Genomic DNA, 12,160 nt, shown 5'->3' on the forward strand with positions numbered 1-12,160 from the left:
AAAGTCATTACTAAAATATACTGCTACAGCATGACATTGTTAGATTTTCAGCACCCAAAGTGTGAAAATCACATGAATAAGGATTGTCCTGGGAATAAATTCCAGTATCCTTAATGTAAGCAGAGAATAAGTAATACGTTCTCACATTCCTGTTTAACTGATCTGTGATAGCTCCCTATGAATCTATAAAACTCACAGATTTATATTAAAACACAGATAATATGTATGACTACTTTAATATTTCTAATCCAGTCCTCATTGAGGAATTCTAGATCTCTGCTCATGAAAACAATGGCTGAAGTACTGTTCTGTATAATTTGCTGACATGACATCTGGAAAAGATTTAAAAACTCTTATATCAATGAAAAGAATCCTTTTTTTTCTTTTTGTGATTCTCGGAATATTTCATGAGGCTTGTTTAACTGTGTACAAGAGGTCAGAACTGAAGAGAAATGTACTATTGGCTTTGCAAAATTTTGCCAGTAATACGAGCTGTAAGAATCTAAGAAAAGTGACACGATGCTGTAATTAACACTGGTCAGAGTTTACTGGAATAAATAAAAATTATAATAATGGCTAAAATCAATGAATGCTGACTTATGGCACTGTGGGATAAGGACAGGTAGCTTTCTATTCAGGACATTTCTACTTTGCTACTTTCTTCATAGATTACCTTGTTGATTTTGTATGCTTGATAGTGGGCTGTTTCATGGCTTTGTGGGTATCTGCAAAGCCACAAAGTTTGACACTAAGCATAACAAATTCCCGTGCTTTTCAGTACTCTGTCCACAGCAGCAATTTCTATTAAAACTCTACCAAAAACTCTACCAAACCCTATACTTAAACTCTTGGATTGAAAGAACTCTACATTCCTGTAAGAAGCCTATTCTGTTTTAATGTGAAACATTAAAATTATAAGTTTATGAAAACCAGATTTTTAAGGCCTGAAAAAAACACAGAGCATTTCATAATTCGTTTCACCTACAATGAAAAATAGGCTAGCAATTTAATTCAGTTTTCTGTGGACCCTGTTGTAGACTGTGTGTTTGACTGAAGTGGGACAGAGAACCCACTACATCTCCTTGAGTTTGCACTGATGGGTGTTCTGACTCCGTGCCAAAACACGCATCTCTCATTTCTAATGCAAATTTGTGTGTTATCAATTGCAGTCACAGCTTCTCATGCTTTCTTTTTCATGGACTGAGGCTATCTCTCCTACTTTCAGCTACTCTACTGAAGAACATCCTTGTATTTTAGGAGACAATTTTCATCCCATAAAGTCTCATTTCATCATGAAATGGCTGAATTCTCTTAAGTGTCACAACAAGAGGTTGTCTCCAGTTCTCACATACTTTGAGGGTTCTCTTTTGCATTCTTCTTTTTTAAAAAATAATTTAAAATAATGATGACACCAGAAGTAGTCATAGTAATTCAGTATTAGCCTTAAAGAAGTTCTACAAAGAAGTCAAGATAGCTTTTCCCTCCTTCTATTTTCACATAGGCAAAAACTGTATTTGTCTTCATGGCACAGTATGAAGATAACTCATGCTGAGCTACTTGTTCACTTTAACACCTAAATCTTTCCCAGATTTCCTCGTGCTTGCAATGACACAAGTCCTCCAGTTCAGTTTCCTTAGCCTCCACATCTGCTTCTTTGTCTGTACTGAAACCAGAAAGTTCTGGTTGATCCCAATTTTCCACAGGATTTGGGCTGCCTTGTTTGACTTCAATGAATGTTTTCTCCTCTAGTCTCTCTGGACCAAATGGGCACATTATTACAAATGTGTGTACCCTACTGCCAATAGGAACAAATATTTTTTCACCTCTCTGGAATTTGCCTTGAGTTCGGTTTTTCTCCAGTGAGATCGTTCCCAACCAGTAAAGCAGAGTGTAAGAATGTGATGAAGACAGTTTAAAGAAAAATGAGCTCTTCCAAATGCTGAGACTGAGTGAAACCCCAGCCAAAGGACTCTGTACTTATATTTTTGGGACATACTCTTTACTGAGGTTTGAGATTATAGAGAAAAACTGGCTTATTGGGATTTTAGGAATTAAACAAACATATAATGCTTACCTTTTTTAACTGGGTCAAGTACCTGAGTTACCTTATGTTGAGTTTCAATGCCCTGAGTCTGTGAAACAGAAGAGAAACACAAACGAAGTATTAGTATTATTAAGTTCCAAAAGACTGAATGACAAAAAGGTATTATCATCTTTATGATCAGGCACTTCATGGCTTGTTCAAGGAGTGTACACTAGATTAGGACAGGGGAAGCCTGGTAAGAGTTCAATAACTAGTGGGAAAACAGTTAACATGTAAAGATCAGGCTTTTTCTTTTTTCTTTTTTTTTTTTTTTTTAAGCAGAAGGCAAGCTAGACATTCAGTATTTGGCCTGATGTTCAAAAGCTCAGAAAACTCAGCAACTTGTGTTCACTTTGTGAGCTGTTGGGCGCTCAGCATTATAAAAAATACTTAAGTTAAACTCCTTTTCATGAAAGTAGGAATGTAACATTAGACTCCGCTGTTTTCATCTAGGATTTTTAAGTGTTTGTCAACTACCACAAGGCTCACATTTTCTAAATAGTTATGTAGGATGCCGAACAGCAATAATGGAGAAGTGGTGTTTTTAAAAAAGATTAGATCTTATACCAACTGTTCTGACAATGACCTTTTAGTAAACTTAATCCCATGGTAGCTGCTAGGCCAGCTAATGCTGACTACCAAATCACATACTCTTGAATGGTAGGAAGGGGCATGACGTAGCTTTACAAATATTGCCAGCATGAGTATTTCAGAGCTGGGGCTTGGTAATGATCCCCAGGTTAATTAAAATATTTACTGCCTGTTTCCCTAGAATGTCCTGTGACCTCTCCCTTTCTCTTCTCTTCATAGAACTCTACTGGACTGGAAAACACAACAGAAAATGTTTTAATGGACTTGGCAAAAATCTTGTTCAATGAAACTGGAAGTGAAACAGGTCCAGCTGAGGGAGCTGTTAGTAGTTTTGGAGAGTGAAGAAGAGCTGGTATAATCTCCAGCTCCAAGGAATATTCCTTGACAGACAGATCTGAATGTATCAAATAACATATTCATGAGTGTGCTGGTTTTGGCTGGGACAGAGTTAACTTTCTTCATAGTAGCTAGTATGGGGCTATGTTTTGGATTTGTGCTGGAAACAGTCTTGGTAATACAGAGATGGTTTTAGTTGTTGCTGAGCAGTGCTTACACAGAGTCAAGGCCTCTTCTGCTTCTCACACCACCCCACCAGCAAGCAGGCTGGGGGTGCACAAGAAGTTGGGAGGGGACACAGCTGGGACAGCTGACCCCAACTGACCAAAGGGCTATTCCATACCATATGGTGTCATGCTCAGTATATAAAGCTGGGGGAAGAAGGAAGGAGGGGACGTTCAGAGTTAAAGCGTTTGTCTCCCCAAGTAACTGTTATGTGTGATGGAGACCTGCTTTCCTGGAGATGGCTGAACACCTGCCTGCCGATGGGAAGTAGTGAATGAATTCCTTGTTTTGCTTTGCTTGTATGCACGGCTTTTGCCTTCCCTATTAAACTGTCTTTATCTCAACCCATGAGTTTTCTCACTTTTACCCTCCCAATTCTCTCCCCATCCCACCAGTGGGGAGTGAGCAAGTGGCTGTGTGGTGCTTAGTTGCCGGCTGGGGTTAAACCACGACAATGAGATATAATTTTACAATTTTTTCCTGTCCCAGACTTGTTGATGTTAATGCTTCATTCATAGATGAAATAGACAATAAAGAGCAATGGGCATTCTAGGTCAGCAGCTTTTGGTGAGAAAATTGCTTGTCTAAAGTTACAGTGGTTGAATTAAGTTTTCATATATCAGTCTCTGGTCAGAAAAAGAGCACAACATGTTTCTACTGGGATGAAAAATACTCACATTTTTGCTTTCATGACTTCTGTCCTTAGCAATGCTGTGAAAATGTTCTCCTGATGTTTTGGGTTTTTTCTGCACAGAAAATAGTATGTAACCATTTTGATTCATGAGGGAATATTACAGTTACAAAGAAAAAAAAAGAACTGCAGATAAACATGATAATCACAATGCCAGAAGGAACACATGTAAGCAAGCTGCTCAAGACTGAATTCATTATACTGTTCTGTTCAGCAAATATTTATGAACCTGGACACAAACATATCATACTGACAAGGGACCTCCCTTCCTACTCCATTTGGCTTGTTTATTTTTAGTCTGGGAACCTGGAGAGCCAGGCTTTCTCAGTAGTACTAATAGCCACTGCTCTGTTTTTCCGATGTAGGGGCTTCTGAAAAGAAAGATTGGCATAAAATGCAAAAAGCTTGGGAAGCACTGGTCAACCTACTGAATCAAAGAAAACATTAATAAAGCAGCCTGCATTATAATGTTTATGTACATAAAAAGAATATTACCTATCAAAATATTAACGTGACATCTCCTTCCAAATGACAGTTTGATTTCTCTAGGTAACAGTAACAGTGCTCCTATTTTACATCTGAGGGCCATATAGTTTTCTGGGCAGAACATGAGCAAAGTGCTGTTGAGGGCTACGTACAGCCCCAGCATGAATTTCTGTCGAAAACTCTACTGTACCTGTGATATTCCTTGCTATTCACCTTTTTCAAATACCTTTAAGAACTTCCATCAAGAACAACAACAGAAATTTCAGTAAGTCTTTTGATATAATAACCTTAATGAGTCACTGAAGTAGATCCACATGGGAAAATGCGCATAATCATTAAAAGAACAAAAGAAAGAAACTTCTTGTAGGAATTGCAATGTACTGTTCTTTCAAACTCATTTGATAAACTGTTGTTACTTTCTTTACGTAGTAGCAGCATCACTCTGATGTGTTTTGCTCCCAGTATACATCCAGCAAAAGTGCTTTAATTCATTGCATGAAAGATACGTGAATGCAATTCATACAATTTGATCACATGAAAGATGTCTTTGCTATGTTTCAGCACAGAAATTACAGAAGAGGACCTAGTGAAGCTCCACTTAACTAATGGTTTTGCAGTGTATACTGGCGTTTATAGGTGTTGGCAGGCATAACCGTACAGAATCAGGCTCTTAGGTGGCCAAAGCTGTGTTCAGTCCTGAACATGCTCATCCTTTCCTAAGACAGGCACGTGATAGGATGGGCTCTATACCCAGAGGGATCTCTGCTAGAAAAGCCTCCTCTTTATTGTGTATTAAATTACTGACTAATTTCTAAAGTGCAGTCACTTCTGAAATAGGGAGGTTCGAGTCATCACTTAAAGCTGTGGTTTCACAGACCACTGAGATCTCCTAAGGGCTTCCTGCTACTGAAGGAGAAAGTCTCTTTTCCTTAGTCCTTGGTCCTGCCTCCCCCGCTCCAAACTCTGCCACTTTGGTCCCTGCTCCTAGCTAGTGTTTTCCTCCATTCCTTAAACTGGCTCTGATGCTCAAAAAATTTTTGTGTGAGCTGATTTAACTCATTAACCCAGCAGAAAACCATCTCATTCTTTTTGCTGGGTTTGTTTCCCATCAGACTAGTGTATTAAACCAGGACACAGCAGGGACTGAACATCAGAGGGATATAAGTGGAAGGAATACGCAGCAAGGAATGTGGCAGGAGGAGACAAGGAAGGACAGAAAGTGGCTGTTAAATGGCTCATCACATCATATGAAAAGTCTGTCGGGATGAGGAATATGCTAATCCATTATTGAGTACAGACCCTGAAGTAATTAGGCTTTAACAAATGCTCTTGTGTGGGTTCCGTATGACTATTCTCAAGTGTTTCTAGGAAGGCATCCCTGCCCTTCTTTGTTCTTGGCTGTTTCTTTTATGTATATTCCCAAGCAAGACTACCAGGTTTAAAGGCTAAACTAAATGGACGAGAAACAATACCCCAACTTTCTGCAGTGGTCTTCTGTGTTTGTCTGGACTTTGGTTATCTAAAGCAGTGTTACACCCCTGCAATTCTTTTTCTGAGTTTGAAAGTCCCCTGAAATCACAATTATCCAACAGGGTTCCACAGATCTCATGTCATCTGGATAAATCTCATTATAGGGCCTTTAATCCTGATCCCTGGGATGAATACCACGCACAGATGTTTTGCAATAAGCAGTTATGAATGAGAGTTATGTGGCAGCCTGCTCAATCTATAGCTTAGTCACAGACATCAGGTGAACCCGCCTGCCTTGCTTCTATGTACCATTTATAGACCACAAGAAAATGGGACTTACGGATGTCAGAAAAAACTGGAATCAATCCCACTGACTGCCATGGTGAGTGTTTCGACACAAACAAGGCTATTTTTAGCAAATGAAGTGGAAAGGCTCAGAGTTTTAGGCAAATTTTTCTCAAGTTGCCAGTCCTCACAGCTGCCAGTCGTATGTCACACCTCCATGCACAGGCATACTGCTAGCCAAATGACAGAAGCTGGGGCAAGAAAGCATTAGGGGCTGAGGAGTACTAAAAGGCCCAGGATACTTGGTGTTAACCAGAAAATGCTGCTAACTTTTAGAGCCCATTTACCATTTTCATTCTGAAGTTTTCATGAATTTTGTTTTTTTTAAATCCAGTACCAGGAAATGTACCCATGTGGATTTATCATTCACATATGAATAAACTCAATCCCAAAGGTAGCACTATAAGAATGAACATGACAGAGGGTACATTAAGAAAAAAATATCTCAAAACTCATCCCTCCTCTGCGTACTTTCACCAACTCTCTGCTACCAGTCCTTGTACCGTGCAGAAGAGACTTTCATCCAACCCACTACGGTTGACATTCTGTAACTAATATAGTCCTGGAAATATCATGGCATCAGTGGTGGAAATTCCTGCTTGGTTCTTTAGCACTGAACAGAATAGGGGAAGAAATGTCAAGCTGTGGATAAACATTAAAAGTTGACACCATCTTCACAGCCCTTCCATCAGAAATTACTACCCCCAAGGTGGGCTGAGTGAGTGGAAAGTCTGTCTGGACTTCACCTTCCATAAGTACAAAACCCTGTAGCTTTGCTTAAACTCTGGATGGCAGTGGGACTAAGTGGAACTGTTGGACTTCGCACAAACGTGTTCTCCATATAACTTCTCGAGGGACAAATGCCTCCAGGGAGGGGCAGAGCACATAAAGGGATGGGTGGCAGCTTCCCTCACCACAAGTGCACTCACCAGAGCTTATCTGACTATATAATGTTTCAAACTATCATTCCTGAAACTAGATCTAAAACTCCAAATCATGCAATTTGTCAACCAGTCCAGTCATCTGAAATGCCTATCTGCATGTTTTGCAAAGTGTTACAGGGGTCACTTCAGTTTTACACACTCTTAGTACACAGTCTTGGTACTAGTTTCCCCTTTTACTGTTGTTTATTTACTGTATTTATGTCACAAACAGGAAGCAACAATTTACAGGAACTATTATTGTTGGCTAAAATTCATCCACAAGCTTTCTAAAAGTAATACACTCACAAAAGTTTGTTTTGCTTATCTACAGGAAATATCTTAAGTGCACCAAAGAAATAAACACCAAGTAAACAAGGACAAAAAACCATGTTTCAACCAGTTCTTTTCAGCAAAACAAAAAAATACAGGTTTCAGGAAAATAAAATGTCTCATTGCCCTCCAGTGAAAGCACTTTGTTAAAACTGGGGCTACATTTGCCTATGAGATTAGAAGTAGGCAATGGAGTAGTCTGATGCTGACAGCACTTAGCACCAGCGTGATGACTTGCCTGCACGCATGAGAGGAGAACACAACCCCTGAACACTCTGGACTGGGTATCTGAAAGTATGGCTGACACCAGTGTACATGGGCACAATACTTCTTGTGCTCAAAGCTGGTGCCCTCCTCCTCCTCACCCTGACCCTATGTCTGCTTACTCAGCTGTACTGCAGAACCTGACAGGTAGAAAGCCATCTTCTTTTGGAACAAACCCACCATCTTCTGGACAATCTGGGTTAAGCTATAGGAAAAATTAATATTATTGCTCTGCGCTGTTCATTTGGACTGTATCTCTATAGACTACTGATTTGTTAATTACTATTCTGACTGACTTATTCCTCAGGTTCTTCAAAATAGAGCCTGTTAAACTCTAGTGATTCTTTCCCAGTGGCATTCAGGACAGAGATGTAAACAGACAAGAAAAAGACACAGCATACCTTAGTACCTAGTTTTAGCTGGTGTGCAACAAGATCACAGGAGTCTGGGCTGTCAGAAGTTTGTCTGCTGTGAAAGACGAGCATTATTTTGTATAATTTCCAAATTTGGTGATTGCAAACAGTATTTTGCAGAGTTCATTCACACCATTAACAGGTGTTTTCTCTAGTAACCCTAGCTGTAGAGATGTAAATCTGTTTTCCACATGCATGTCTTCCAGATCCACATTTTAATTTTACAGACCTACAGCTAACCTGCAAAAAGTGGGCATCATCATCTTAGAGAAAGCTTGGTTACTGAAAGAGATGTGATCTACCCAGAAGACACCTCCTGCTTCTACCTAGGTTTCTTTTAGTTCTGCTTCACGCACCTTCCCACTCCCTCCTAAGTCCTCTCACAGAACATCATCCTCTTTGCTCCCAGCAAGCTTTCTCCTAGTTCTCTGATGGTACATTAAGATCTTGTGTCTCTTTTTATTTCCTTGCAGTTCAGCACCAGTTGTGAAGCTCAGCTCTTTATTTCTATACTCGGGGGACCTAGTTTGATAAGATAGATCCAACCTATTAATGTTTCCCCAAAAGAGAAATGTACAAAAGGTTTATTCCTTAATAAATGACCATAGGGCCACAGCTGTTCACACATAAATGCCCACTTCTCACAAATCACCTGCACAACTGATCTTGCAGTCACTCAAAGTCTGCACTGGCACAGGAGGAGCTGGTCATGTTTAATAGGTGTATCATTTGGTCAGCATACAGATTCTTGCACTGCTATCAATTACCCTGAACTTAACTCCTTTGGCTAAATGGAATCAGACTAGCATCTTCCATAGTTAATAAAATGAGTTTTACACAAAACCAAAACGATATGTCTTATATTGTGGCTAGATTGCTCTGCAAAATGTAAGGCTGAAAAAAGTATATTGATTTAAGCGATGCAATAGACCAAGCTCTGTACCAATGCAGTTTCATTTCTCCTCAGGAAGGCCACCTGGGGTAGATACAGAGCTCGACTTCCAATGAACTGGCTGTTAAGGTTTGGATATAAGATTTGTATGCAATCTTTTAAGGAGCGTTAAATTAAGGAGTGTGACTATTAAAAGTGTAATTTTAGTAACACTTCTAACATTTACTCTGGCAGTCTTTATGGGGTACAGAGAACATATAAATTGTGGCATATCTGGATAGTTCTAAGTTACCTGGAATCCCAGCCCAACACATCAGAGTTCAGGACCTTGGAGTTCACCCTGGCTTGCTGTTTCACTACTTTCTCGTGTTCCTTTAGGCACAGACAATAAGAAACACCACAAATTTAGTTTACTGCTTAAAGAAAGCCATTATCAAATTTATTATTGCTATAAGGCTATAGAGTATTATGTTTTGTTACAGTAGGATGAACTGAGGCAGGAGAAAAGGCCTAGGGGGGACTTTCCTTACCTCCTTGTTATGAACACAGTAGTTCAAGAGAGCATCACAGAAATGCTGTCCTATTGACTCCAAGTCTTTCATATCAAAATGGGTGCTTTGTCTGCAGCCTGCAGCATCAATAGGAGCAAGACATAAATGAAAATGTCAGTCATCCTGCTGACTGCTAGGTATCTGTGATATTTCAGGATGGTGGCTGACTGCAAACTCACATATCTTTCACTGACAGATGCTAGACAGGTCTATGACTGCCAGAGTTTTACACAGATGATATTACAGATCATTATTCTGCCTATATGAACAAATCTGTCTACTCAGAGGGGGTTAACTATGATGCATTGTTAACTGATTCCCTATTACAAAATTTTCTAAAAATACAACTGGCTTTAGTTACTGCTTTTTATTTGACATCCACTGATGTTGTTCTTTCATGATACATATGCAATAATGCTAGCAGTGGCCTGAAAGGTTGCTAGGTGAATGCCCTAGTTCTAGTGTTTTTCCCAACTCATATCTTGAATCATCATTCATTTCTATCCAATAAGACAGAACACCAACAAGGGGCTGGTAGCTCAAGCTACCATTTTCCATGAAAAACCAAAAGTAAAGGTCTTGTTTGATGATTCCTACCAAATAGCTACAGGGAATTGTCTCACCCAACTTAGAGCCACAAATAGAAGCTTCCAAAGTGTAGCTGTTGTTGATGCCCATCTTCCACATTACCACTCGACCTGTGCCTTCTTTGCTCTTTCGTACTCTGAAACGGCAGTCTGGGAATGAGAACTTAAAAGACAAGTACAGCATTAGCCTTTGAAGTAAACAGGAAGATGCAATAATTTCATTTTAACCCTGCAAGTTTTTTTAAATCTTATCTACCCAGGTAAACAATTGTGAGTTTTCACTCTACTTGAATATTGCACAACATAGCTCAGAACATACTGTTATTACTGGTATAATGGAGATGTAGGTGAAATAACAGACTTCTGATTAAAAGTTTATTTTACTTTAAAGATTTCTGAGACATCTGCAAATAATTTTTTATGTGGCTGTACTTACTGTTTCTAAATGATCCTATATAGACAGCTGACCAGCTGAGTTACCACAAATTCTGTTACATACCAACATGCATATTTACTAAAAAGTTGGAATACCTCTTCTCTCATGAGTTAACAGACCAACAGTTTGATGCAACCGATCTGGAGCTCACAACCACTTCATTATTGACATCTGAGGAAAACAGCATTAGCTGCAAGTATGCAATGACATCTAGTAGGTTAGTTTGTGTGTTGTTTTATTCCTGAGCCTTTGCAACCTTTCTGGTTCAAAAGCAGCTTACTGCAGTCAGATTTTGCTGGAAAATGACATATTTTAAAAACCGTCATTTCCTACTAAACTTTTCATTTTCCTAATTGAAATATCTTACACAAGCATGGTGATTTTGACACAATTTTCAAAAGAAGTTTTCAAAAGGATTCAATCTGGAGAAACATTTTTCTTCTTTAGTTTCTTATTTGCTTACTTGTTTGTTTTTAATTCTACAATATATTTTAAACCTGCATTTAATATATGAGTACACAATATTTAATGTTAGTTTTTGACATTGTTAAAACAATGTTACTTTGATATTCCATTTTTTTTCATTCTTTTAAAAAAATCTTTTAAAAATGCTAACTTTATGTCCCAATTCAGCATTATACATTTTAGAGTGCTGGAATTTCAAAGGAGTTAAAATTTCATATTCCTACCATTTCTAGTTTTAGACAATTGAAGATTATTTTACTGGCTGAAATGCGGTCTTTTAATAAATGTGATACCTTAACAAAAAATTATGGATTCCAGGTAGTGCTTGAATTTTTAGGTGAGTAAGTTTCTAGCCAGACATTTGCCTACCTTATCTGGGCAGCTCTTGCTCAGCAAGAGTGGGAAGACACGTGGATGCACATATGGTGCTTTTGCTTGCTGCTTTCTCTCACAACCATACATGAAGACATTTTGTTTCCTGTTGTGACCATGGATGTCACAATACAGAAAAACATCACGTTCCCCCATCACTCTGTAATATGGGATGACACAGAATACTTTATTAAAAGTGGTTTTAAAAGTGGTTTGGTTTTTTTCCTCCACTTCAGAAATAAGCCTGAGCTAATACGTTACACTGAAGCTCATGTGTAACCTAAAGAGCAAGAAATCAATACAAGTTTCATATTCTGAGCTCTAAGTTAAAAATTTAGTGTGCTAGATTAGAGCCAAACTGCTCAGTTCCCTCCAAAATAAACCACTTGTCACTGCACTGAAAAAAGATATGAATGTATGCATCATCAGCCTTTGTCCATGTGTCTGTTCTAACCCTCAGGCTCAGTTATATACATCCAGCTCTGTAGATGTGTACATGAGCATGTTGTACAGCTGAAAGCTGCTATTCTTATCTGCTGCTCTTTCACTGTTGTACATGTGTTGAATAATACATGCTGTACAATTATGAGACTGAAACATAAATGGCAGTGAATACTCTTTCCTTTATCAAACTGGAGACATCAATTTTTATGATGTGCCAAGATTCTGCAATGTATTATTGCTTAACTAACTTTTAAAA

The 12,160-nt window shown here is 38.7% G+C and overlaps 1 protein-coding gene across 8 annotated transcripts in view; it reads right to left on the minus strand.

The window, feature by feature from the left end:
• The window catches only part of AGBL3 (AGBL carboxypeptidase 3), a 30,511-nt gene that overhangs the window by 7,252 nt on the left and 11,099 nt on the right, over positions 1-12,160 (minus strand). For all 8 annotated transcript variants that reach the window (XR_012043295.1, XR_012043294.1, XM_072866765.1 and 5 more), the window contains exons 7-13: positions 11,458-11,620; positions 10,224-10,350; positions 9,580-9,677; positions 9,342-9,421; positions 8,146-8,212; positions 3,913-3,981; positions 2,075-2,132 (exon numbers count right to left, since the gene is read on the minus strand). Coding sequence is in view for 6 of the 8 variants with exons in the window: in XM_072866765.1 (XP_072722866.1) it covers positions 2,075-2,132; positions 3,913-3,981; positions 8,146-8,212; positions 9,342-9,421; positions 9,580-9,677; positions 10,224-10,350; positions 11,458-11,620 (662 nt within the window). In the remaining 2 variants the exon portion in view is untranslated. The remainder of the gene's footprint in view (positions 1-2,074; positions 2,133-3,912; positions 3,982-8,145; positions 8,213-9,341; positions 9,422-9,579; positions 9,678-10,223; positions 10,351-11,457; positions 11,621-12,160) is intronic.

The sequence above is a fragment of the Ciconia boyciana genome, chromosome 1 (assembly GCF_034638445.1).
Source record: "Ciconia boyciana chromosome 1, ASM3463844v1, whole genome shotgun sequence".
Classification (NCBI taxonomy): domain Eukaryota; kingdom Metazoa; phylum Chordata; class Aves; order Ciconiiformes; family Ciconiidae; genus Ciconia; species Ciconia boyciana.